The sequence below is a fragment of the Salmo salar genome, unplaced genomic scaffold (assembly GCF_965601325.2).
Source record: "Salmo salar unplaced genomic scaffold, fSalSal1 ptg000408l, whole genome shotgun sequence".
NCBI classification, from domain to species: Eukaryota; Metazoa; Chordata; class Actinopteri; order Salmoniformes; family Salmonidae; genus Salmo; species Salmo salar.
Window position 1 is genome coordinate 698,653 of NW_027675377.1, and position 27,783 is coordinate 726,435.

The following is a 27,783-nucleotide window of genomic DNA, read 5'->3' on the forward strand; positions in this document are numbered from 1 at the left end:
TATACAGTACATTCTCTGTCCTGCTACTGGTAGGACTATAACATTATGTTGATCTGAACAGGTTTAGACTGGTCATCTATGATATGTAGGCTATAGCCGAGGTATAGACCTTGATCTGCATATCACTAACAAACTGCTATTATACATTATAACCTAGTCTACTTTACATAATATAACATCTCTCACTTGATGCAAAAAAAAAAACTTCCAGAATGGATCAACAATTTCCTCCTCGGATCAATCATGTCCGTTTTAGCCCTTCTGTCTACATTCTCAGATACGTTTAGAAAAGAACAGATTGAAAGACAATAAATAGTCTACTGTTAGTGAATACAAATACGTGTGAGACATGGCCTTGTGTTGCTGTTCTGTCTATAACTACCTTAACAAACAGAGACTAATTATTATTATTTTTATTATTATTATTATTATTATTATTATTATTATTATTGTTGCTGTACTGTCTATAACTACCTTAACAAACAGTGACTTATTATTATTATTATTATTATTATTATTATTATTGTTATTATTATTATTATTGTTGCTGTACTGTCTATAACTACCTTAACAAACAGTGACTTATTATTATTATTATTGTTATTATTTTTATTATTATTATTGTTATTATTGTTGCTGTTCTGTCTATAACTACCTTAACAAACAGTGACTTATTATTATTATTATTATTGACAGTTACCATGGAGATGAAATGTCACAACTACATGTTCATGTGATGCTTTAAATCACCTGACTGTTTCCATGTGTCTGTTAGTAAATGTTTCATAAGAGATAATTAATAAATGACAACAATTGACATTAAAGAATGACTGTGTTAACCACAACCAACATCCTGGATCTCTGTTTAGTTGTCACTGTGTTAACCACAACCAACATGTTGGATCTCTGTTTAGGGGTCAGTGCTCTAAAATGAGTCTCTCTGGGGAGAGAGAGGAGGGACCTGCCTCTAAAATGAGACTCTCTGGGGAGAGAGTGGAGGGGGGCCCTGCCTCTAAAATGAGACTCTCTAGGGAACATGACACCAAAGCCAAGAGGTGAGATGACAATTTTTGAAATAATTATTAAGAGTTTATTTCCAAAATCATTTCCAAAATCACATTCGTTTTTTCATCAGAAATGGTTGCTTATGGGTACCTTCAATATTACTGTTCTCAGATTTTCAATGAATAGATTTTTGATGGGTATATCTTTTTTAAATTATTATTACTATTATTTCTGCATGTCCTCTTTTTCAAGATGTGGCCGATTTAAACAACAGAATACTCTTTAAAATTAGATTTTTTATTTTTTTACGACATCTTGTTTTTAAATGGCTGCTGGAAATTAGATCGAAAGCATCGAAATCTTCATTCAAAGGCATCAAATTGAGTGAATGCTGCGCAGGTTCACTGAGTTGCAAACCAAATGGATTACTGCAACTCGCTGTTGGCTGGGCTCCCTGCCTGTGCCATTAAACCCCTACAACTCATCCAGAACGCCGCAGCCCGTCTGGTGTTCAACCTTCCCAAGTTCTCTCACGTCACCCCGCTCCTCCGCTCTCTCCACTGGCTTCCAGTCGAAGCTCGCATCCGCTACAAGACCATGGTGCTTGCCTACGGAGCTGTGAGGGGAACGGCACCTCCGTACCTTCAGGCTCTGATCAGGCCCTACACCCAAACAAGGGCACTGCGTTCATCCACCTCTGGCCTGCTGGCCCCCCTACCTCTGAGGAAGCACAGTTCCCGCTCAGCCCAGTCAAAACTGTTCGCTGCTCTGGCACCCCAATGGTGGAACAAGCTCCATCACGACGCCAGGACAGCGGAGTCAATCACCACCTTCCGGAGACACCTGAAACCCCACCTCTTTAAGGAATACCTAGGATAGGATAAAGTAATCCTTCTAACCCCCCCCCCCCCCCCCCCCTTAAAAGATTTGTGGTTGTTCCACTGGATATCATAAGGTGAATGCACCAATTTGTAAGTCGCTCTGGATAAGAGCGTCTGCTAAATGACTTAAATGTAAATGTAAAATGTCTAGCTCATTGATTTGTAGATCTGACACAGTTGCTACCTCAGATTATGAGCCTAGCAGGTGTCGTGAATGAGGTATGTAGTACCCACAGAAGGCCACAGGGAGGAGCAAGAGAGATATAAACCCATACAGTTTATCTCTTTAAATACCCTGAACCTAACAATCAATCTAATGTATTTATGAAGCCCTTTTTACATCAGCAGATGTCACAACGTGATGTGCAGAAACTCTTAACACTACGTATTACCTGTTTTAGCCTGAACCCTAATTCCAGGGTAGGGTAGCGTAGAACAGTTCTAGAAACTATTTTAGTACTAAATAGCATTTTGATTATTTTGTTAACCAAAATCTATCTAAGCATTTTGCTTTTATTGTTTTGTTATTTTATTAGATTTACTATTTGTAAGGCAGAACACTTGATTAACAAGACACACTAGTTTAATTTTCAAAATGTGTTTTAAACTTGGTGACCTGGTGACCTCTATGTGAAAGTCCAGCAATTGGCGTGGGATAGATGGGGAAGGTTTGAGACTGATCTAAGGAATTAATGGGAAAAATACACTTTATTTCTCAGCTACCTCACCATGTCTGTATGTGAATGAATAGCTTTTAATTGCTAAATATTTCCAATAGATGGAAGCATAAGACCACAAAGCATCAGTTATAGGCTACAAGCAGCAATATGATTGACATAAAATAGCATGCAACCACAGACTATATGTCCCATGATTCTCTAAAATGGTCACTCATTACTTTAGTTAGCTATATATCTCGTGTTAGGGCTGTGTTACTTTTGGGAGAGCAACAAAAATAGTGACCAAAAAGGTATTGAACCCCAGGTAAATTATCACTAGTCAGAACCTCAACCTTAGTATAACATTACATGCATGATAAAAAAATCTTAATATCTGATATTGTGAGTAAACAACCTCAGAATAGAAAAGACAAGAGTGCGTCTTCCAGCCCTCCAATAAATTACATCATTCAACCCTCCCGGTTAGTAAATTTACCACAACATGCCCCTTGGCTTTTCAAATAAAAACAGGTAATAATAAACATGAATCATCATTATATTACTAAACAGTAATCTTTTAAATGCTTTTGCAGTCTTCCTCTTGCGTTAGCAGTGTGGAAAGGACAGACAGAAGCCCACACAGGAGTTTTCCTATGAGGGGGAGTGGTGGTGCATCCAGGGAGAAAACTAAACTGATCTTCTGAATTGTCATTGTGGTCTTATGCTGCCATCTATTGGAATTATGTAGCAACTGCAGTACTACTGAATAATGTGTAATTCCTTACTAATGAAGTAATTACTCAGAATTCCAAAATATACAATCTTCTAGTTTATTTTATCACTTACAACCATAACCACTTATACCATAACAAACAATTAAACTGACATAAACCAAAAACACCATACATTTAGTTAATTTAGTTAATTACCAAATTGAGCCGGTCGGTCACATTTGAGAGTGTGTCAGGTTCGTCGTAAGGATGGGATCAAACTGCAGCGGGAATGTGAATCATCTTCTTGAATGTATTAAAGAAATGAACACTGACCAAAAGCACGACGAAAAACAGTCCTGTAAGGTACATAGAAACGGAAAAACTACCCACAAACCCATGGAAAAACACCCCCAACTAAATAGGACCCTCAATTAGAGGCAACGAGGAACAGCTGCCTCCAATTGAAGGTCAACCCAATGAACTACACATAGAAATATAAGAACTAGAACAAACAGAAATATATTAACATAGAACATAACCCCCCAAAAAAAACGAAACACACAAAACAAACACACCACTGCCACGTCCTGAGCAACTGCAATAACAAAATGACCCCTTTTCTGGTCAGGACGTGACAGAGTGAGGCAGATATATTTTTGTCTGAAATGAAACCATCAAGTGATAGATTTTAAACAAATACCTGTTTGTGAGATATGTAATATTTGTCTCTGTTGTGTTGAAGCCCAATCAAGCAGGAGAGACCAGCCTCCCCTGTATCCAGCTGTGTGTCCATGAAGAGTGACCAGTCTATGGATCCTCCTATAGTGTTTAGAGAGGGAGACTTTTCTACTGAACAAAGGTAAGAAGAACTCATGGGTCATGGTCAGTGAGTTAAACAACACTGTCTCTAGTCATTTCTCCTCTCCCATTTTCACATTTCTTTTGGTTGTTTTCATAATCCATAGGCTAATCCTTTAGTCCATTTTCATAGTCCTAAAACAGTGTGTGTGTGTGTGTGTGTGTGTGTGTGTGTGTGTGTGTGTGTGTGTGTGTGTGTGTGTGTGTGTGTGTGTGTGTGTGTGTGTGTGTGTGTGTGTGTGTGTGTGTGTGTGTGTGTGTGTGTGTGTACTCCCTGGTTGATTAGATGTAATCTCATGTTTTGTCCACAGAAACCAACAGGAGAGATCAGAGTCAGAGATTCTCAGTGGTCAGTCTTCCCAGAGTCATCAAACAGACCTGGACTCCATATTCAGTGTATGTGGTCCTGTTATGAACATTTGTTTTTGTTTTCCTCAAGTAAAGTTGATCTGTCAATTATTCATTATTGTGTTATAGAGAAAGCATTTATTCTCTTGCTTAACTTATTTACTTGATTTATTTTAGTTGCTTGAAGAGAAAATGATGACATTTGTGAAGAACGAGCTGAAGATGTTCAAGAGGATTCTTAGTCCAGAACTCCCAGAAGGCTTTGAGAGTCAGAAGCAGGAAGAGGAAGTGGTGGATGCTGAAGATGAGAAGCAGGAGAGCAGTGCCAGAGAGGGGGCTCTGAAGATCACACTGCACGTCCTGAGGAAAATGAACCAGAAGGAGCTTGCTGACACACTGGAGAAATGTAAGATCTGTCTGCCTCATGTTGAATGCTGTTTTATAACATTTAAAAGCTGTAGCTAAAGTACAGCTAAAATAGCTGTGTAACTCAATGATATTGTAGCAGCCTTAACACAACACCTAGTGGCCTCATCAAGTAGCAGAAGGGATGTGTTGTGGTGATTAATTTAGAGAGACAGAGAGAGACAACATGAATAATACCATCAATAATACCAATAATAATATAATCAGTCACACCAGTCTGTAATGCATTATGAAAACATTTACACATTTATACATTCAGTTATGAGAATAAATGATTATAATTTAAAATGTTATAACAGTCCTACAATACTGTAGTTATTAAAACAGACGTAATATTAATATCCTCTGTGTTATTTCTAGATTCAGATGAGCTTGCTGTGATTTGCCAACGTGAACTCAAATCTAATCTAAAGAAGAAGTTTCAATGTGTATTTGAGGGGATCGCTAAACAAGGAAACCCAACACTTCTCAATAAGATCTACACAGAGCTCTACATCACAGAGGGAGGAACAGGAGAGGTCAATAATGAACATGAGCTGAGACAGATTGAGACAACAACCAGGAAACAAGCAAGACCAGAGACTGCAATCAAATGTAACGACATCTTCAAACCCTTAACTGGACAAGACAAACTTATCAGAACTGTGCTGACAAAGGGAGTCGCTGGCATTGGAAAAACAGTCTCTGTGCAGAAGTTCATTCTGGACTGGGCTGAAGGAAAAGCAAATCAGGATGTCCAATTTGTATTTTCATTCCCTTTCCGGGAGCTGAATTTGATGAAAGGGGAAAATACTTTCATTGAACTTCTCAATAACTTCTCAATGGAAACCAAACAATCAACAATCTCCAACTTCGACAAGTACAAAGTTCTGTTCATCTTTGATGGTCTGGATGAGTGCCGACTGCCCCTAGACTTCCAGAAGAACAAGATCTGTTGGGACGTCACAGAGTCAACCTCAGTGGATGTTCTGCTGACAAATCTCATCAAGGGAAATCTGCTTCCCTCTGCTCTCCTCTGGATAACTACCCGACCTGCAGCAGCCAATAAGATCCCTTCAGGGTGTGTTGACCAGGTGACAGAGGTACGAGGGTTCAAAGACCCACAGAAGGAGGAGTACTTCAGGAAGAGATTCAGTGATGAGGACCTGGCCAGCAGAATCATCTCACACATAAAGAGATCAAGGAGCCTCCACATCATGTGCCACATTCCAGTCTTCTGTTGGATTTCTGCAACAGTCCTCGAACACATGCTGAAACATAAGAGAGAAGAGATGCCCAAGACTCTGACTGAGATGTACACACACCTTGTGGTGTTTCATACCAAACAGAAGAATGAAAAGTATCTTGGGATAGAAGAGACAGGTCCACACTGGAATAAAGAGAGCATTCTGTCACTGGGAAAACTGGCTTTTCAACAGCTTGTGAATGGCAATCTGATTTTCTATGAAGAAGACCTGAAGGAGGTTGGCATTGATGTCAATGAAGCCTCTGTGTACTCAGGATTGTGCACACAGCTCTTTAAAGAGGAATGTGTTCTGTACCAAGACAAGGTGTACTGCTTCGTGCATCTGAGCATTCAGGAGTTTCTGGCTGCTGTATATGTGTTCCTCTCATTCATCAACAACAATGAGAATCTCATGGACAAACTGAAAACAAAAGATGAGCCTGAAGTTACTTTCTACAAGAGTGCTGTGGATAAAGCCTTACAAAGTGAGACAGGAAACCTGGACCTGTTCCTCCGCTTCCTTCTGGGACTTTCACTGGAGTCCAATCAGAAGCACTTACGAGGTCTACTGACAAAGACAAGATGCAGCTCACAGAGCCATGAAGAGACAGTAAAGTACATCAAGGAGAAGATCAGGGAGAATCCCTCTCCAGAGAGGAGCATCAATCTGTTCCACTGTCTGAATGAACTGAATGACCATTCTCTAGTGGAGGAGATCCAAAGCTTCCTGAGCTCAGGAAGTCTCTCAAAACCCAACCTGTCACCTGCACAGTGGTCAGCTCTGGTCTTTGTGTTGCTGACTTCAGAAAAGGAGCTGGATGTGTTTGACCTGAAGAAATTCTCCAGATCAGAGGAAGGTCTTCTGAGGCTGCTGCCAGTGGTCAAAGCCTCCAGAGCTGCTCTGTGAGTAAATAGAATGACATTTAAGAACTTATCATCAGGAAGAAATGAATATCATTGTCCTTCTACACTACTGGTGTTAAATAAACAGTGTGTTTGTGAAGTCATGATGATCTTGTTGCAGGCTGTCAGGCTGTGGAGTCACAGAGAAAGGCTGTGCTTCTCTGGTCTCAGCTCTGAGGTCAAACCCTTCACACCTGAGAGAGCTGGATCTGAGTAACAATGACCTGAAGGATTCAGGAGTGAAGCTGGTCTCTGCTGGACTGGGGAATCCCCACTGTAAACTGGAGACTCTGAGGTCAGTATTCCTGTAGTTGGTCAACAAGTGATAACTGTTCACCAGATCCACATGTGTTTACCAGACACACATAGTCCACACCATATGTGTTTGGACAGTGAAGCTTACATTTTACATTTGGTGCTATGCTCCAGCATTTTGGATTTGAGATAGAATGTTTCATATTAGGTGACAGTACAGAATGTCACCTTTTATTTGAGGTTAATGGTGAGAGGTTAGCATGTTTTGTTGTGGTCTCAGTTATTGGTAATGGTGAGAGGTTAGCATGTTTTGTTGTAGCCTCTGTTATTGGTAATGGTGAGAAGTTAGCATGTTTTGTTGTAGCCTCTGTTATTGGTAATGGTGAGAGGTTAGCATGTTTTGTTGTATCCTCTGTTATTGGTAACGGTGAGAGGTAAACATGTTTTGTTGTAGCCTCTGTTATTGGTAATGGTGAGAGGTTAGCGTGTTTTGTTGTAGCCTCTGTTATTGGTAATGGTGAGAGGTTAGCATGTTTTGTTGTAGCCTCTGTTATTGGTAATGGTGAGAGGTTAGCATGTTTTGTTGTAGCCTCTGTTATTGGTAATGGTGAGAGGTTAGCATGTTTTGTTGTAGCCTCTGTTATTGGTAATGGTGAGAGGTTAGCATGTTTTGTTGTAGCCTCTGTTATTGGTAATGGTGAGAGGTTAGCATGTTTTGTTTTAGCCTCTGTTATTGGTAATGGTGAGAGTTTAGCATGTTTTGTTGTAGCCTCTATTATTGGTAATGGTGAGAGGTTAGCATGTTTTGTAGCCTCTGTTATTGGTAATGGTGAGAGGTTAGCATGTTTTGTAGCCTCTGTTATTGGTAATGGTGAGAGGTTAGCATGTTTTTTTTTAGCCTCTGTTATTGGTAATGTGGAGAGGTTAGTATGTTTTGTTGTATCCTCTGTTATTGGTAATGGTGAGAGATTAGCATGTTTTGTAGCCTCTGTTATTGGTAATGGTGAGTGCTTAGCATGTTTTGTTGTAGCCTCTGTTATTGGTAATGGTGAGAGGTTAGCATGTTTTGTTGTATCCTCTGTTATTGGTGATGGTGATAGGTTAGCATGTTTTGCTGTAGTCTCTGTTATTGGTAATGGTGAGAGGTTAGCATGTTTTGCTGTAGCCTCTGTTATTGGTAATGGTGAGAGGTTAGCATGTTTTGTTGTAGCCTCTGTTATTGGTAATGGTGAGAGGTTAGCATGTTTTGTTGTAGCCCCTGTTATTGGTAATGGTTAGAGGTTAGCATGTTTTGTTGTAGCCTCTGTTATTGGTAATGGTGAGAGGTTAGCATGTTTTGTTGTAGCCTCTGTTATTGGTAATGGTGAGAGGTTAGCATGTTTTGTTGTATCCTCTGTTATTAGTAATGGTGAGAGTTTAGCATGTTTTGTTGTAGCCTCTATTATTGGTAATGGTGAGAGGTTAGCATGCTTTGTTGTAGGCTCTGTTATTGGTAAAGGTGAGAGGTTAGCATGTTTTGTTGTAGCCTCTGTTATTGGTAATGGTGAGAGGTTAGCATGTTTTGTTGTAGCCTCTGTTATTGTTAATGGTGAGAGTTTAGCATGTTTTGTTGTAGCCTCTGTTATTGCCAATGGTGAGAGGTTAGCATGTTTTGTTGTAGCCTCTGTTATTGGTAATGGTGAGAGGTTAGCATGCTTTGTTGTAGCCTCTGTTATTGGTAATGGTGAGAGGTTAGCATGTTTTGTTGTAGCCTCTGTTATTGGTAATGGTGAGAGGTTAGCATGTTTTGTTGTAGCCTCTTTTATTGGTAATGGTGAGAGGTTAGCATGTTTTGTTGTATCCCCTGTTATTGGTAATGGTGAGAGTTTAGCATGTTTTGTTGTAACCTCTATTATTGGTAATGATGAGAGGTTAGCATGTTTTGTAACCTCTTATTGTTAATGGTGAGAGGTTAGCATGTTTTGTAGCCTCTGTTATTGGTAATGGTGAGAGGTTAGCATGTTTTGTTGTAGCCTCTGTTATTGGTAATGGTGAGAGGTTAGCATGTTTTGTTGTAGCCTCTTTTATTGGTAATGGTGAGAGGTTAGCATGTTTTGTTGTATCCCCTGTTATTGGTAATGGTGAGAGTTTAGCATGTTTTGTTGTAGCCTCTGTTATTGGTAATGGTGAGAGGTTAGCATGCTTTGTTGTAGCCTCTGTTATTGGTAATGGTGAGAGGTTAGCATGTTTTGTTGTAGCCTCTGTTATTGGTAATGGTGAGAGGTTAGCATGTTTTGTTGTAGCCTCTTTTATTGGTAATGGTGAGAGGTTAGCATGTTTTGTTGTATCCCCTGTTATTGGTAATGGTGAGAGTTTAGCATGTTTTGTTGTAGCCTCTATTATTGGTAATGATGAGAGGTTAGCATGTTTTGTAACCTCTTATTGTTAATGGTGAGAGGTTAGCATGTTTTGTAGCCTCTGTTATTGGTAATGGTGAGAGGTTAGCATGTTTTTTTGTAGCCTCTGTTGTTGGTAATGTGGAGAGGTTATTATGTTTTGTTGTATCCTCTGTTATTGGTAATGGTGAGAGGTTAGCATGTTTTGTTGTATCCTCTGTTATTGGTAATGGTGAGAGGTTAGCATGTTTTGTAGCCTCTGTTATTGGTAATGGTGAGTGCTTAGCATGTTTTGTTGTAGCCTTTGTTATTGGTAATGGTGAGAGGTTAGCATGTTTTGTTGTAGCCTCTGTTATTGGTAATTGTGAGAGGTTAGCATGTTTTGTTGTAGCCTCTGTTATTGGTAATGGTGAGAGGTTAGCATGTTTTGTTGTATCCTCGGTTATTGGTAATGGTGAGAGCTTAGCATGTTTTGTTGTAGCCTCTGTTATTGGTAATGGTGAGAGGTTAGCATTTTTTGTTGTAGACTCTGTTATTGGTAATTGTGAGAGGTTAGCATGTTTTGTTGTAGCCTCTGTTATTGGTAATGGTGAGAGGTTAGCATGTTTTGTTGTAGCCTCTGTTATTGGTAATGGTGAGAGGTTAGCATGTTTTGCTGTAGCCTCTGTTTTTGGTAATGGTGAGAGATTAGCATGTTTTGTTGTAGCCTCTGTTATTGGTAATGGTGAGAGGTTAGCATGCTTTGTTGTAGCCTCTGTTATTGGTAATGGTGAGAGGTTAGCATGTTTTGTTGTAGCCTCTGTTATTGGTAATGGTGAGAGGTTAGCATGTTTTGTTGTAGCCTCTTTTATTGGTAATGGTGAGAGGTTAGCATTTTTTGTTGTATCCCCTGTTATTGGTAATGGTGAGAGTTTAGCATGTTTTGTTGTAGCCTCTATTATTGGTAATGATGAGAGGTTAGCATGTTTTGTAACCTCTTATTGTTAATGGTGAGAGGTTAGCATGTTTTGTAGCCTCTGTTATTGGTAATGGTGAGAGGTTAGCATGTTTTGTTGTAGCCTCTGTTATTGGTAATGGTGAGAGGTTAGCATGTTTTGTTGTAGCCTCTGTTATTATTAATGGTGAGAGTTTAGCATGTTTTGTTGTAGCCTCTGTTATTGCCAATGGTGAGAGGTTAGCATGTTTTGTTGTAGCCTCTGTTATTGGTAATGGTGAGAGGTTAGCATGCTTTGTTGTAGCCTCTGTTATTGGTAATGGTGAGAGGTTAGCATGTTTTGTTGTAGCCTCTGTTATTGGTAATGGTGAGAGGTTAGCATGTTTTGTTGTAGCCTCTTTTATTGGTAATGGTGAGAGGTTAGCATGTTTTGTTGTATCCCCTGTTATTGGTAATGGTGAGAGTTTAGCATGTTTTGTTGTAGCCTCTATTATTGGTAATGATGAGAGGTTAGCATGTTTTGTAACCTCTTATTGTTAATGGTGAGAGGTTAGCATGTTTTGTAGCCTCTGTTATTGGTAATGGTGAGAGGTTAGCATGTTTTTTTGTAGCCTCTGTTGTTGGTAATGTGGAGAGGTTAGTATGTTTTGTTGTATCCTCTGTTATTGGTAATGGTGAGAGGTTAGCATGTTTTGTTGTATCCTCTGTTATTGGTAATGGTGAGAGGTTAGCATGTTTTGTAGCCTCTGTTATTGGTAATGGTGAGTGCTTAGCATGTTTTGTTGTAGCCTCTGTTATTGGTAATGGTGAGAGGTTAGCATGTTTTGTTGTAGCCTCTGTTATTGGTAATTGTGAGAGGTTAGCATGTTTTGTTGTAGCCTCTGTTATTGGTAATGGTGAGAGGTTAGCATGTTTTGTTGTATCCTCTGTTATTGGTAATGGTGAGAGCTTAGCATGTTTTGTTGTAGCCTCTGTTATTGGTAATGGTGAGAGGTTAGCATTTTTTGTTGTAGACTCTGTTATTGGTAATTGTGAGAGGTTAGCATGTTTTGTTGTAGCCTCTGTTATTGGTAATGGTGAGAGGTTAGCATGTTTTGTTGTAGCCTCTGTTATTGGTAATGGTGAGAGGTTAGCATGTTTTGTTGTAGCCTCTGTAATTGGTAATGGTGAGAGGTTAGCATGTTTTGTTGTAGCCTCTGTTATTGGTAATGGTGAGATGTTAGCATGTTTTATTGTAGCCTCTGTTATTGGTAATGGTGAGAGGTTAGCATGTTTTGTTGTAGCCTATGTTATTGGTAATGGTGAGAGGTTATCATGTTTTGTTGTAGCCTCTGTTATTGGTAATGGTGAGAGGTTAGCATGTTTGTTGTAGCCTCTGTTATTGGTAATGGTGAGAGGTTAGCGCATCTTGTTGTAGCCTCTGTTATTGGTAATGGTGAGAGGTTAGCATGTTTTGTTGTAGCCTCTGTAATTGGTAATGGTGAGAGGTTAGCATGTTTTGTTGTAGCCTCTGTTATTGGTAATGGTGAGATGTTAGCATGTTTTGTTGTAGCCTCTGTTATTGGTAATGGTGAGAGGTTAGCATGTTTTGTTGTAGCCTCTGTTATTGGTAATGGTGAGAGGTTATCATGTTTTGTTGTAGCGTCTATTATTGGTAATGGTGAGAGGTTAGCATGTTTGTTGTAGCCTCTGTTATTGGTAATGGTGAGAGGTTAGCGCATCTTGTTGTAGCCTCTGTTATTGGTAATGGTGAGAGGTTAGCATGTTTTGTTGTAGCCTCTGTAATTGGTAATGGTGAGAGGTTAGCATGTTTTGTTGTAGCCTCTGTTATTGGTAATGTGAGATGTTAGCATGTTTTGTTGTAGCCTCTGTTATTGGTAATGGTGAGAGGTTAGCATGTTTTGTTGTAGCCTCTGTTATTGGTAATGGTGAGAGGTTATCATGTTTTGTTGTAGCGTCTGTTATTGGTAATGGTGAGAGGTTAGCATGTTTTGTTGTATCCTCTGTTATTGGTAACGGTGAGAGGTAAACATGTTTTGTTGTAGCCTCTGTTATTGGTAATGGTGAGAGGTTAGCATGTTTGTTGTAGCCTCTGTTATTGGTAATGGTGAGAGGTTAGCGCATCTTGTTGTAGCCTCTGTTATTGGTAATGGTGAGAGGTTAGCATGTTTTGTTGTAGCCTCTGTAATTGGTAATGGTGAGAGGTTAGCATGTTTTGTTGTATCCTCTGTTATTGGTAACGGTGAGAGGTAAACATGTTTTGTTGTAGCCTCTGTTATTGGTAATGGTGAGAGGTTAGCGTGTTTTGTTGTAGCCTCTGTTATTGCTAATGGTGAGAGGTTAGCATGTTTTGTTGTAGCCTCTGTTATTGGTAATGGTGAGAGGTTAGCATGTTTTGTTGTAGCCTCTGTTATTGGTAATGGTGAGAGGTTAGCATGTTTTGTTGTAGCCTCTGTTATTGGTAATGGTGAGAGGTTAGCATGTTTTGTTGTAGCCTCTGTTATTGGTAATGGTGAGAGGTTAGCATGTTTTGTTTTAGCCTCTGTTATTGGTAATGGTGAGAGTTTAGCATGTTTTGTTGTAGCCTCTATTATTGGTAATGGTGAGAGGTTAGCATGTTTTGTAGCCTCTGTTATTGGTAATGGTGAGAGGTTAGCATGTTTTGTAGCCTCTGTTATTGGTAATGGTGAGAGGTTAGCATGTTTTTTTGTAGCCTCTGTTATTGTTAATGTGGAGAGGTTAGTATGTTTTGTTGTATCCTCTGTTATTGGTAATGGTGAGAGGTTAGCATGTTTTGTTGTATCCTCTGTTATTGGTAATGGTGAGAGGTTAGCATGTTTTGTAGCCTCTGTTATTGGTAATGGTGAGTGCTTAGCATGTTTTGTTGTAGCCTCTGTTATTGGTAATGGTGAGAGGTTAGCATGTTTTGTTGTATCCTCTGTTATTGGTGATGGTGATAGGTTAGCATGTTTTGCGGTAGTCTCTGTTATTGGTAATGGTGAGAGGTTAGCATGTTTTGCTGTAGCCTCTGTTATTGGTAATGGTGAGAGGTTAGCATGTTTTGTTGTAGCCTCTGTTATTGGTAATGGTGAGAGGTTAACATGTTTTGTTGTAGCCCCTGTTATTGGTAATGGTTAGAGGTTAGCATGTTTTGTTGTAGCCTCTGTTATTGGTAATGGTGAGAGGTTAGCATGTTTTGTTGTAGCCTCTGTTATTGTTAATTGTGAGAGGTTAGCATTTTTTGTTGTATCCTCTGTTATTGGTAATGGTGAGAGGTTAGCATGTTTTGTTGTAGCCTCTGTTATTGGTAATGGTGAGAGGTTAGCATGTTTTGTTGTATCCTCTGTTATTGGTAATGGTGAGAGTTTAGCATGTTTTGTTGTAGCCTCTATTATTGGTAATGGTGAGAGGTTAGCATGCTTTGTTGTAGGCTCTGTTATTGGTAAAGGTGAGAGGTTAGCATGTTTTGTTGTAGCCTCTGTTATTGGTAATGGTGAGAGGTTAGCATGTTTTGTTGTAGCCTCTGTTATTGTTAATGGTGAGAGGTTAGCATGTTTTGTTGTAGCCTCTGTTATTGCCAATGGTGAGAGGTTAGCATGTTTTGTTGTAGCCTCTGTTATTGGTAATGGTGAGAGGTTAGCATGCTTTGTTGTAGCCTCTGTTATTGGTAATGGTGAGAGGTTAGCATGTTTTGTTGTAGCCTCTGTTATTGGTAATGGTGAGAGGTTAGCATGTTTTGTTGTAGCCTCTTTTATTGGTAATGGTGAGAGGTTAGCATGTTTTGTTGTATCCCCTGTTATTGGTAATGGTGAGAGTTTAGCATGTTTTGTTGTAGCCTCTATTATTGGTAATGATGAGAGGTTAGCATGTTTTGTAACCTCTTATTGTTAATGGTGAGAGGTTAGCATGTTTTGTAGCCTCTGTTATTGGTAATGGTGAGAGGTTAGCATGTTTTTTTGTAGCCTCTGTTGTTGGTAATGTGGAGAGGTTAGTATGTTTTGTTGTATCCTCTGTTATTGGTAATGGTGAGAGGTTAGCATGTTTTGTTGTATCCTCTGTTATTGGTAATGGTGAGAGGTTAGCATGTTTTGTAGCCTCTGTTATTGGTAATGGTGAGTGCTTAGCATGTTTTGTTGTAGCCTCTGTTATTGGTAATGGTGAGAGGTTAGCATGTTTTGTTGTAGCCTCTGTTATTGGTAATTGTGAGAGGTTAGCATGTTTTGTTGTAGCCTCTGTTATTGGTAATGGTGAGAGGTTAGCATGTTTTGTTGTATCCTCTGTTATTGGTAGCGGTGAGAGGTTAGCATGTTTTGTTGTAGCCTCTGTTATTGGTAATGGTGAGAGGTTAGCATTTTTTGTTGTAGACTCTGTTATTGGTAATTGTGAGAGGTTAGCATGTTTTGTTGTAGCCTCTGTTATTGGTAATGGTGAGAGGTTAGCATGTTTTGTTGTAGCCTCTGTTATTGGTAATGGTGAGAGGTTAGCATGTTTTGTTGTAGCCTCTGTTTTTGGTAATGGTGAGAGGTTAGCATGTTTTGTTGAAGCATCTGTTATGGGTAATGGTGAGAGGTTAGCATGTTTTGTTGTAGCCTCTGTTATTGGTAATGGTGAGAGGTTAGCATGTTTTGTTGTAGCCTCTGTTATTGGTAATGGTGAAATGTTAGCATGTTTTGTTGTAGCCTCTGTTATTGGTAATGGTGAGAGGTTAGCATGTTTGTTGTAGCCTCTGTTATTGGTAATGGTGAGAGGTTAGCGCATCTTGTTGTAGCCTCTGTTATTGGTAATGGTGAGAGGTTAGCATGTTTTGTTGTAGCCTCTGTAATTGGTAATGGTGAGAGGTTAGCATGTTTTGTTGTAGCCTCTGTTATTGGTAATGGTGAGATGTTAGCATGTTTTGTTGTAGCCTCTGTTATTGGTAATGGTGAGAGGTTAGCATGTTTTGTTGTAGCCTATGTTATTGGTAATGGTGAGAGGTTATCATGTTTTGTTGTAGCCTCTGTTATTGGTAATGGTGAGAGGTTAGTATGTTTTGTTGTAGCCTCTGTTATTGGTAATGGTGAGAGGTTAACATTTTTTGTTGTATCCTCTGTTATTGGTAATGGTGAGAGGTTAGCATGTTTTGTTGTAGCCTCTGTTATTGGTAATGGTGAGAGGTTAGCATGTTTTGTTGTAGCCTCTGTTATTGGTAATGGTGAAATGTTAGCATGTTTTGTTGTAGCCTCTGTTATTGGTAATGGTGAGAGCTTAGCATGTTTGTTGTAGCCTCTGTAATTGGTAATGGTGAGAGGTTAGCATGTTTTGTTGTAGCCTCTGTTATTGGTAATGGTGAGATGTTAGCATGTTTTGTTGCAGCCTCTGTTATTGGTAATGGTGAGAGGTTAGCATGTTTTGTTGTAGCCTCTGTTATTGGTAATGGTGAGAGGTTATCATGTTTTGTTGTAGCGTCTGTTATTGGTAATGGTGAGAGTTTAGTATGTTTTGTTGTAGCCTCTGTTATTGGTAATGGTGAGAGATTTACATGTTTTGTTGTATCCTCTGTTATTGGTAATGGTGAGAGGTTAGCATGTTTTGTTGTAGCCTCTGTTATTGGTAATGGTGAGAGGTTAGCATGTTTTGTTGTATCCCTGTTATGGGCAATTGTGAGAGGTTAGCATGTTTTGTTGTAACCTCTGTAACTTTCTCACTCATTATTATTGATGATTCGTTTACGACCAAACACTAATCTTTGACTACTAACCTGATCCCGGTATTGGGATTTATTGTCAAGAGACCATGGCAGGAAATTCAAATCTGCAAGAATCTAAGAATTTCAATTTCTCAAACAATCAACTATTTTTCACCATTTGAAAGATAAACATCTCCTAAATCCAACCACATTGTCCGATTTCAAAGAGGCTTTACGGCAAAATCATAAAGTTAGATTATGTTAGGACAGTACATTGAAAATAGCTGTGTGTAATCTTTTGTCAATTCAAAGACAGGCGTCACCAAAAGCAGATAACCAGCTAAAATTATGCACTAACCTTTGATGATCTTCATCAGATGACACTACTAGGACATTATGTTATACAATACATGCATTTTTTGTTCCATCAAGTTCATATTTATATCCAAAAACAGCATTTTACAGTAGCGGTGAAATTCAGATTTTTTTTCTCCCTCAAATGCTTCCGGTGAATCAGCGTTACAATTTACAAAATTACTATTCGAAAACATTGGTCAATTATAATATTGTCATTCAAAGAATTATAGATGAACATCTCGTAAATGCTACCGCATTGCCAGATTTCAAAATAACTTTACTGGGAAATCATACTTTGCAATAAACGGGGTGCTGTGCTAAGAACAATAGGCTAGGATATACAGGATAGAACCATCTAATATCAATAATACTATTGTCAATAATCCCTTACCTTTGATTATCTTCATCAGAAGGCACTTCCAGGACTCCCAGGTCCACAACAAATGTGGTTTCTTTCGACAAAGTTCATAATTTATGTCCAAATAACTCCAAGTTGTTCCATGTTGTTAGGCGTTCAGTAGGCTCCTCAAAATGTAGGGCGGGGGGGGAAAAGTCACGACGAAAAGTAAAAAAAAAATCTATTTACGTTCGTTCAAACATGTCAAACGTTGTTTAGCATCAATCTTTAGGGCCATTTTTAACGTGAAACATCAGTAATATTTCAACCCGACCTCTCCTGTGTCTTGAAAAACGTTTTTGAAAAATGTCTCGCCTCACATGCACGCACAGGTGTGGGCAATAATGAAGTGACGACCTCCCAGGGACGTCAACTTCCCTTCCTTGTCATCCGGTCTCTGTTCATCATAGACGCTTCAATCAACTTTATAAAGATCGTTGACATCTAGTGGAAGCCGTAGGAAGTGCGAAATGAATCCTTTGTCACTGTGTGATCTATTAGCAATGACTCGAAAATAGTACAGCCACAAAATTCTCATTTCCTGGTTGTATTTTTCTCAGGTTTTTGCCTGCCATATGAGTTTTGTTATACTTACAGACACCATTCAAACTGTTTTAGAGAATTCAGAGTGTTTTCTATCCAAATCTGTTAATAATATGCATATCCTAGCTTCTGAGTTGGTGTAGGAGGCAGTTAAAAATGGGCACATATTTTTTTCAAAATTCTCAATACTGCCCCCTAGCCCGTAGAGGTTAATACACTATAAGTATATTGGTCAGAATACTTATGACTTCTTCAAATGGGGAGACAGGAAACATAAAGTGTTTTCATTTTTAAACGTGAAACAGACATGTATTAAAATACCCTCAAATAAAAGGTGACATTTTATACAGTCACCTCATATGAAACATTTGATCTCAAATCCAAAATGTTGGAGTATAGAGCCACATTTAAAATGTCAGCTTCACTTTCAAAATAGATATGGTGTGGACTGTATACTCAATACAATCTAAATCTGATACCTCACTGTCTGTCTTTTGACTGATACTGCTTTTAAACTGGTCTGGTCAGTCTACTCAAATATTTGTACTATACATGTTTCTATCTGCAGGCAATACTTTGATCATTTGTCATTTTTAATGATGATATATTAATTTACGAATAGATATGGAAGGTTTCATATGTTTAAAAAATATACTGCCACTATTTTCACCACCAAAGAATAGCAGTGTGATTTTAATATGATTTGACTCTTTGCAGGCTGTCAGGCTGTCTAGTCACAGAGGAAAGCTGTGCTTCTCTGGTCTCAGCTCTGGAGTCAAACCCCTCACACCTGAGAGAGCTGGACCTGAGTAACAATGACCTGAAGGATTCAGGAGTGAAGCTGCTCTCTGCTGTACTGTGGAATCCCCACTGTAAACTGGAGACTCTGAGGTCAGTATTCCTGTAGTTGGTCAACAAGTGATAACTGTTCACCAGATCCACGTGTTTACCAGACACACATAGTCCACAGCACATGTGTTTGGACAGTGAAGCTTACAGTTTAAAATGTGGTGCTATGCTCCATCATTTTGGATTTGAGATCGAATGTTTCATATTAGGTGACAGTACAGAATGTCACCTTTTATTTAAAGGTATTCATACATATACAGTCGTGGCCAAAGGTTTTGAGAATGACACAAATATTATTTTTCACAAGTCTGCTGCTTCAGTGTCTTTAGATATTTTTGGTCAGATATTACTATGGAATACTGAAGTATAATTACAAGCATTTCATGAGTGTCAAAGGCTTTTATTGACAATTACATGAAGTTGAAACATAACCCAAAACACAACCAAAACAAACTGCAAATCATACCAATGAGTAAACCAACCAAATCCTCAACTTGTGACTACTTTAATACACTATAAGTGAATTGGTCAGAATACTTATGACTTCTTCAAATAGGGGGACTAGATACATAAAGTGCTTTTATTTTTCAAAATGGTGAAACAGATATGTATGAAAATACCCTCAAATAAAAGGTGACATTATATACTGTCACCTCATATGAAACATTTGATCTGAAATCGAAAATGTTGGAGTTTAGAGCCACATTTAAAATGTTATCTTCACTGTCAAAATAGATATGGTGTGGACTGTATACTCAATACAATCTAAATCTGAGTCTTTTGACTGATGCTGCTTTTTAAACTGGTCTGGTCAGTCTACTCAAATATTTGTACTATACATTTTTCTCTCAACAAGCAATACTTTGATCATTTGTCATTTCTAGTAATGATACATTATTTTATGAATAGATATGGCAGGTTTCAGGACACTGATATATCTGAATATGTAGAAAAAATATATACTGCCACTATTTTCACCACCAAAGAATGTCAGTGTGATTTTATTATGATTTGACTCTTTGCAGGCTGTCAGGCTGTCTAGTCACAGAGGAAGGCTGTGCTTCTCTGGTCTCAGCTCTGCGGTCAAACCCCTCACACCTGAGAGAGCTGGACCTGAGCTACAATCACCCAGGAGACTCAGGAGTCAGACTGCTCTCTGCTGGACTGGAGGATCCACACTGCAGACTGGAGAAACTCAAGTATGTAGAGGGTTTATGTCAATGTTCATATCAGACATGTTTGACTTATCAGGCTAGTTATGACAAACATTCTTAACACCACTTGGACAAAGTTCTATGCTGACTCTGTGTGTGTGTGTGTGTGTGTGTGTGTGTGTGTGTGTGTGTGTGTGTGTGTGTGTGTGTGTGTGTGTGTGTGTGTGTATCACTCATTGACTGTCTGTTCTTCTGCTTACCGCTACAGTGTGGAAAATGGTGGAGAGAACACAATGAAACCTGGGCTTAGAAAATGTGAGTGTTGACTGCTGTGAGGAATATGACAAAGAATAAGTCCTAATTCAAGTGTGTGTGTCCTGTGTGTGTGTGTGTATCCTGTGTGTGTGTGTGTGTGTGTATATCCAGTGTGTGTGTGTGTGTGTGTTTGTGTGTCCAGTGTGTGTCCAGTGTGTGTGTGTGTGTGTCCATCCTGAAATGGACAATTATGAATGGGAACATATTGGCACCGTACGAAACATATACACGATGTCCAATACCACTCAAATGGACGGCATTTATTTCAAAGCTTATGGCAAATCTCATATGGAAAATGCCAAGTGTCACACAGCAAAAATCCATAAGATGGCAAGCGCGCTCCACAGTAAATTGTCATATTGCAAATGCACATCAAGTCAAGACCCAAGGGTCAAATTTTGAAAATGTGAAAAAAAAACCACAAAAATGTATCACCCTCTAAAAAAGTGCTCTCTAGACCGTTTTTCAAAATTCTTTCGATTTTTTTTGTCAATTATATATGTATAAGAACTGTATGAACATACCTTTGTCATATTATATTCTCATATTTTATTTACTTGTCCATAAGGCATATGTTTTGCCAATTTGCAATATGATTTCATAGGAAGTCAAACGTCGAAGTCAAAAGTCAGTGAACCATTCCCAAATGCCATAAGAAATGTCCAAATGCAATATGAAAGTATTGAAAGTGCCAAATCAGGATGTTATGTCCATTTGCCATGTGCGATCATAGGAAGTTGGTTTCCAAACCCAAAAGTCAGTGAACCATGTCCAAATGGCATTTATACTGCCCGAATGACATATAGCCCTATGTTAAGCCATGAATCAACCTAGATGGTCTATGTGTCATGTATGATGAGGGAGAAGTGGGACTCTGTTGTTTTTAACATTTTGAAAAACGTCCAAAATGACCAGGGGCGCCCCCTATTGGATGGGCATGGGTGGGGGGTGCTCCCTACCCAACCGTAGACCCCTTGCTCCCCCTAAAGGCATTAAAAAACGTTTTTAAAATGTGCTCCTGGTAACCCATTCCAATCACCAGGTGCACGGCTGTCCATTTGCAATATGTTTTAATTTGACATGCTCAAAAATACTGCAGAAATGCAAAATTGACTGGCCCGATGAACTCGGGATGGCCGGGCAGTGCTAGTGGGTCCTCTCCATCGCTCGTTGTGTTGATTTCATCATGTCCATTTGGTGATGTTTTTTCACTGTTGAATCTTATTGCAAATGGACACAAGTCAGCCAGCAAGTCACCGTCCATCAGTCAATTAGATATCATTCTGACACCAAACTGATACATACTGACACCACACCAACTTTTTCCAATTAGTTTAGCAGCCAACTATCACATATTTCAGAGCAGTTCCATAATTCACAGCATCTTCTGTTTAACCTCTCTGGGCTAGGTGGGACGAATTCGTCCCACCTACGTAACAGCCAGTTGAATCCTGTGGCGCGATTTTCAAAACCTTTGAAATGCTATTACTTCAATTTCTCAAACATATGACTATTTTACAGCTATTTAAAGACAAGACTCTCGTTAATCTAACCACACTGTCCGATTTCAAAAAGGCTTTACAACGAAAGCAAAACATTAGATTATGTCAGCAGACTACCCAGCCAGAAATAATCAGACACCCATTTTTCAAGCTAGCATATAATGTCACAAAAACCCAGAAGACAGCTAAATGCAGCACTAACCTTTGATGATCTTCATCAGATGACACACCTAGGACATTATGTTATACAATACATGCATGTTTTGTTCAATCAAGTTCATATTCATATCAAAAAACAGCTTTTTACATTAGCATGTGACGTTCAGATCTAGCATACCCCCCGCAAACTTCCGGGGAATTTACTAACAATTTACTAAATTACTCACGATAAACGTTCACAAAAAGCATAACAATTATTTTAAGAATTATAGATACAGAACTCCTCTATGCACTCGATATGTCCGATTTTAAAATAGCTTTTCGGATGAAGCACATTTTGCAATATTCTAAGTACATAGCCCAGCCATCACGGGCTAGCTATTTAGACACCCGGCAAGTTTAGCCTTCACCAAAATCACATTTACTATAAGAAAAATGGTCTTACCTTTCCTGTTCTTCGTCAGAATGCACTCCCAGGACTTCTACTTCAATAACAAATGTTGGTTTGGTCCCAAATAATCCATCGTTATATCCGAATAGCGTCGTTTTGTTCGTCCGTTCCAGAAACTATCCGAAATGGTAAATAACGGTCGTGCGCATAGCGCATTTCGTGACAAAAAAATTATAAATATTCCTTTACCGTACTTCGAAGCATGTCAACCGCTGTTTAAAATCAATTTTTATGCAATTTATCTCGTAGAAAAGCGATAATATTCCGACCGGGAATCTGCGTGTCTGTAAAATGAGGGAAAAACAGAAAGATGGGGGCGGACTGTGCATGCGCCTAAAGCCCTTTGTCCCCTGATAGACCACTTAGCAAAAGTGCTCCTGTGTTTCAGCCAGGGCTTTGAATTACGTCATTCAGGTTTTTCCCGGGCTCTGAGACCCCATTGGAGCTGTGGGAAGTGTCACGTAACAGCTAAGATCCTGACTTTTCAATAAACAGAAACAAGAAGAACGACTCCTTGTCAGACAGGCCACTTCCTGCATGAAACCTTCTCAGATTTTTGCCTGCCAAATGAGTTATGTTATACTCACAGACACCATTCAAACAGTTTTAGAAACTTTAGGGTGTTTTCTATCCATATGTAATAAGTATATGCATATTCTAGTTACTGGGTAGGAGTGGTAACCAGATTAAATCGGGTACGTTTTTTATCCGGCGGTGAAAATACTGCCCCCTAGCACTAACAAGTTAAACCATAATAAAAACATAAAACACATAGTTACGTTCTAGCTGTGGGTCCAGTTCGGACATTATGTGTAGGCCTAGCTGAGGCGACACCGAATCCTAAGTTTCGGCTCGATAGGTCATTTGAAGCCCGAGCAGCGACCTTAATTGGTGCTGAAAATCCACATTTTCCGGGAGTTGCTACGGGGTCCTTGAATGAAACGTTAGGGTCCATCTCTATGGGCCGAGGCGGTTTCAATGCACCTAGTCTTGCGACTCTGGGACTTTTTTAAATGTCGTCATTTTTGTGATGTTATTGCAAATGTACGAGTCTGTTTCTCGGTCTGAGAACCTCCTAGAGCCACGTAACTCACCGTGCACTATCGACTTGAGCTCTAGAACAGGTTTCTAAAGTTTCAGAGCTCTAGGTCTGACGGTTCTTTGATAGTTCAAATGAAGTTAACTATTGCAGGCAGTGTATGTCTCTAAGCCCCACACTGTGTTACTATGGCCTAGATGTGTATGTGTGTTAGTTTGTTTTGCAAATCTGATGGGATAAATGACTGATTTAGAGGTTCATGAGGGTTGCCTAATCACACATATGAAGTTTTGGAAAGATGTGACTTTTTTAACCCTTCGAAACAGCCCCTATGCCCCCAATTTAAGGCACTTCCGGTTGGCACAGGAAGCTAAAAGTAAACACATATCCTCATTGGGGTAGGCTTTTACAGAATCCTGAGTTGAATACAGTGATTTTCACAAACTGCAGGTTTGGTGCATCAAAACACCTTTAGGGTGAATTTAACCACTTCCGGTTGCTCCAGGAAGCTTAGAATCAACACAGGTAGACCTCATAGTATAACATATGATCATTCAACAAGTCTCAAGTTACCTTAACTTCTCCTTTTGATACCTAGAAACATCTACATTAAATGAATTAGTGAAAAGTTAGTTAACATTCTAATGTGAATGATGATGATTTCTAATATTGTGTCTGGTTTCATCCATCAGATGTCTGTGATCTCACACTCGACCCAAACACAGTAGACAGACGCCTCTCTCTGTCTGAGGAGAACAGAAAGGTGACATGGAGGAGAGAGGAGCAGCCGTATCCTGATCACCCAGAGAGATTTGTGGGATGTAGACAGGTGCTGTGTAGAGAGGGTCTGACTGGGCGCTGTTACTGGGAGGCAGAGTGGAGTGGGAGGGAGGCTGTTATAGGAGTGACTTATAAAGGAATCAGCAGGAGAGGAGAGGTTAATGACTGTTGTCTTGGATGTAATGACAAGTCCTGGAGTCTGACCTGCTCTGACAACAGTTACTATGCCTGTCACGATAATAATTCCACTACCATAGACGTCCGCTCCTCCAGCTCCCACAGAGTAGGAGTGTATCTGGACTGGCCAGCCGGCACTCTGTCCTTCTATAGAGCCTCCTCTGACACACTGACCCACCTGATCACATTCACCTCCACATTCACTGAGCCCCTCTATCCAGGGTTCTGGGTTTATAATGACTCCTCAGTGTCCCTGTAAATAATAACCTGACACACACACACACACACACACACACACACACACACACACACACACACACACACACACACACACACACACACACACACACACACACATATACACACACTGGACACACACACACACACACACACACTGACACACACTGACACACACACACACACTCACACTGGACACCCACATACACATACACTGGACACACACACACACACAGTGGACACGCGCACGCACACACACACACACACACACACACACACACACACACAGATACACCCATTGAATAAACATACACACACTGGACACATTCACATACACACACACACACACACACACACTGGACACACACACACACACACACACACACACACACACACACACTGGATACACATACACACAATGGACACATACAATGGATTCACACACTGGACACACACTGGACAAACACGCTGGACACAAATACACACTGGACACACACACACACCAGACACACACACACTAGATACACACACTGGACACACACACACACACACACACTGGACACACACACACTGGACACACAAACACACACACACACACACTGGATACACACACACACACACACACAGGATACACACACACACACACACACACACACACACACACACACACACACACACACACACACACACACACACACACACTGGAAACAAACACACACTGAACACACACACACACACACATACACACACTGGACACATACACAATGGACACACACACACATGCTGGACACACATATGCAAACACACACACAGACACACAAACACACACACACACACTGGACACACACACACAGACACAAGACAGACACAAGTGTTCTTCTCTTCTCAGGAAGGCCAAGTCTGAATATTTTATGTCTGTTACCACTGATAACCTGAATGACCCTAGAAAGTTTTGGAAGGCTATTAAGTCTATGTCTGGTAACAGTAATGTTAATGAATTACCATCATGTGTATTGAAGGACTCTGTTGCTATATATGACAAAACTGAAATGCTGAATTGTTTCAATGAGCACTTTGTATCATCTGGTAGGCTGTTTGATTCAGTGTCCTCTGTCTCTGTACAACCTTGTGTTGATGAACCAGTGAGAGCTGGTCAAACTTTTAGCTTTTTGCCATTCTCAGTGCAGGTGGTACATAAGGCCCTGAAATCCTTAGATCAGAGAAAGCCTGCAGGTCCTGATCTTTTGGATCCCTGCTTTTTAAATCTGGCAGCTGATTTCATAGCTGAACCACTTACATATCTGTTTAATCTAACCCTGGAATGTAATGAAATTCCAAAGATCTGGAAATCAGCATTTGTCCTGCCACTTTTAAAAGGGGGAGATCCAACTCTTTTAAATAATTATAGGCCAATCTCAAAGCTGTCACCCCTGGTGAAAATACTTGAAACCCTTGTGAGTGACCAGCTAAAAGAGTTTTTATATACTAACTCTATTTTATCAATGTACCAATTGGGTTTCAGGAAGAAGCATAGCACAATTACAGCAGCCATGATGGTTTTAAATGATATCACTGAAGCTCTTGACAAAAAACAGCATTGTGTCTCACTTTTTATTGATCTCTCTAAGGCTTTTGATACAGTTGATCATGCTATACTAAGGCAGAGATTGTTGAGTGTAGGTCTTTCAGAGCATGCAGTTGCATGGTTTGTTAACTATCTGTCTGATAGAACTCAGTGCACTCAATTTGATGGGCTTAGGTCTGTTAAATTGTCTGTCTTGAATGGTGTGCCCCAAGGCTCTGTACTTGGTCCTCTCTTATTCACTATTTATATAAATAATTTAGACAAAAATGTCCAAAATGCACAACTTCATTTTTATGCTGATGATCCTGTTATTTACTGTTGTGCTTCATCTCTTACAAAAGCTTTCCAGAACTTGCAAACTGCTTTTAATACTGTTCAACATACCTTGTCTCGATTGAAGCTTATCCTGAATACTGACAAAACTAAACTAATGGTGTTTTCTAAAGCAAGAAATAGACCTCTTAACCTTTCACCTATTACTACCTGTCAGGGCAATGAGATTGAGGTTGTAACCTCATATAAATATCTTGGAATTTTGATTGATGATGGCCTCTCTTTTAAAATGCATATTCAACAACTTACAAAAAAATTGAAGCTGAAATTAGGATTTTATTTTAGGAATAAGGCTTGTTTTTCTTTTGAAGCCAGAAGGAGGCTAGTATCAGCTACATTTATGCCTTTACTAGACTATGGGGATATTTTATATATGAATGCTTCCGCTCAGTGTTTGAGATCAATTGACACCCTTTACCATGGCACTTTGAGATTTATTTTAAACTGCAAAACCCTTACGCACCACTGCACTTTGTATACCAGGGTTGGCTGGCCTTCTCTAGTCACTCGTAGGCTCAGTCACTGGTATACTTTTATTTACAAAGACATTTTGGGTTTACTACCTTTTTATTTGGGCATTTTTATTGTTCAGAAATGTGGTGGGTACTCTCTTCGTTCGCGGGACTTTATCCTGCTAACTGTTCCAAATGTCCGAACTGAATTTGGTAAAAGGGCTTTTATGTACTCTGCACCATCGTCTTGGAACGTCTTACAAAATACTTTTAAACTGGAAGAACTGGTCCTGATTGGTGTTTTTAAATCACTGATGAATGATCTGGAGACTGATTCCCTGACATGTCAATGTTTTTAATTTGCTGTTTTTGATTTTGTTATACTCTTGTGAATTCTATGGTTTTTACTAGATTACTTGTAGTTTTTCATGTTTGTCTGTAATTTTTGTAATGACTTGGCGCTGCCTATCTTGGCCAGGACGCTCTTGAATTTTAAATCTCAATGAGCCCTTCCTGGTTAAATAAAGGTTAAATAAATAAATAAATAAAACTGCATCTGGCATCAATGTCCTCCATGAAGATGAGATTGATGTTCTGGCCTCTCATCTCCTCCTTCATCTCTCAGCAGGTTCACTGCATCTGGCATCAATGTCCTCCATGAAGATGAGATTGATGTTCTGGCCTCTCATCCCCTTCATCTCTCAGCAGGTTCACTGCATCTGGCATCAATGTCCTCCATGAAGATGAGGTTGATGTTCTGTTCTCTCATCCCCTCCTTCATCTCTCAGCAGGTTCACTGCATCTGGCATCAATGTCCTCCATGAAGATGAGATTGATGTTCTGGCCTCTCATCCCCTCCATCTCTCAGCAGGTTCACTGCATCTGGCATCAATGTCCTCCATGAAGATGAGGTTGATGTTCTGGCCTCTCATCTCCTCCTTCATCTCTCAGCAGGTTCACTGCATCTGGCATCAATGTCCTCCATGAAGATGAGATTGATGTTCTGGCCTCCCATCCCCTTCATCTCTCAGCAGGTTCACTGCATCTGGCATCAATGTCCTCCATGAAGATGAGGTTGATGTTCTGTTCTCTCATCCCCTCCTTCATCTCTCAGCAGGTTCACTGCATCTGGCATCAATGTCCTCCATGAAGATGAGATTGATGTTCTGGCCTCTCATCCCCTCCATCTCTCAGCAGGTTCACTGC

The 27,783-nt window shown here is 39.7% G+C and overlaps 1 protein-coding gene across 1 annotated transcript; it reads left to right on the plus strand.

Moving 5' to 3' along the window:
- Positions 1 to 5,242: 5,242 nt before the first annotated feature.
- Positions 5,243 to 27,003, plus strand: LOC123741807 (NLR family CARD domain-containing protein 3-like). The gene is made up of 5 exons (XM_045716012.2): positions 5,243 to 7,018; positions 7,140 to 7,313; positions 19,419 to 19,592; positions 19,816 to 19,862; positions 23,706 to 27,003. The coding sequence occupies exons 1-5, from the start codon at positions 5,667 to 5,669 to the stop codon at positions 24,227 to 24,229; spliced, it is 2,271 nt and encodes a 756-aa protein (XP_045571968.2). The 5' UTR covers positions 5,243 to 5,666; the 3' UTR covers positions 24,230 to 27,003.
- The last annotated feature ends 780 nt before the right edge of the window (positions 27,004 to 27,783 follow it).

What these genes read in the sequence shown, in the direction of transcription:
- LOC123741807 (XM_045716012.2), top strand. Translation starts at nt 5,667, where the DNA reads ATGAAAGGGGAAAATACTTTCATTGAACTTCTCAATAACTTCTCAATG. An exon ending in TGTAAACTGGAGACTCTGAG is followed by an intron (nt 7,314 to 19,418) that starts GTCAGTATTCCT and finishes GACTCTTTGCAG; the next exon opens with GCTGTCAGGCTGTCTAGTCA. An exon ending in TGCAGACTGGAGAAACTCAA is followed by an intron (nt 19,593 to 19,815) that starts GTATGTAGAGGG and finishes TTACCGCTACAG; the next exon opens with TGTGGAAAATGGTGGAGAGA.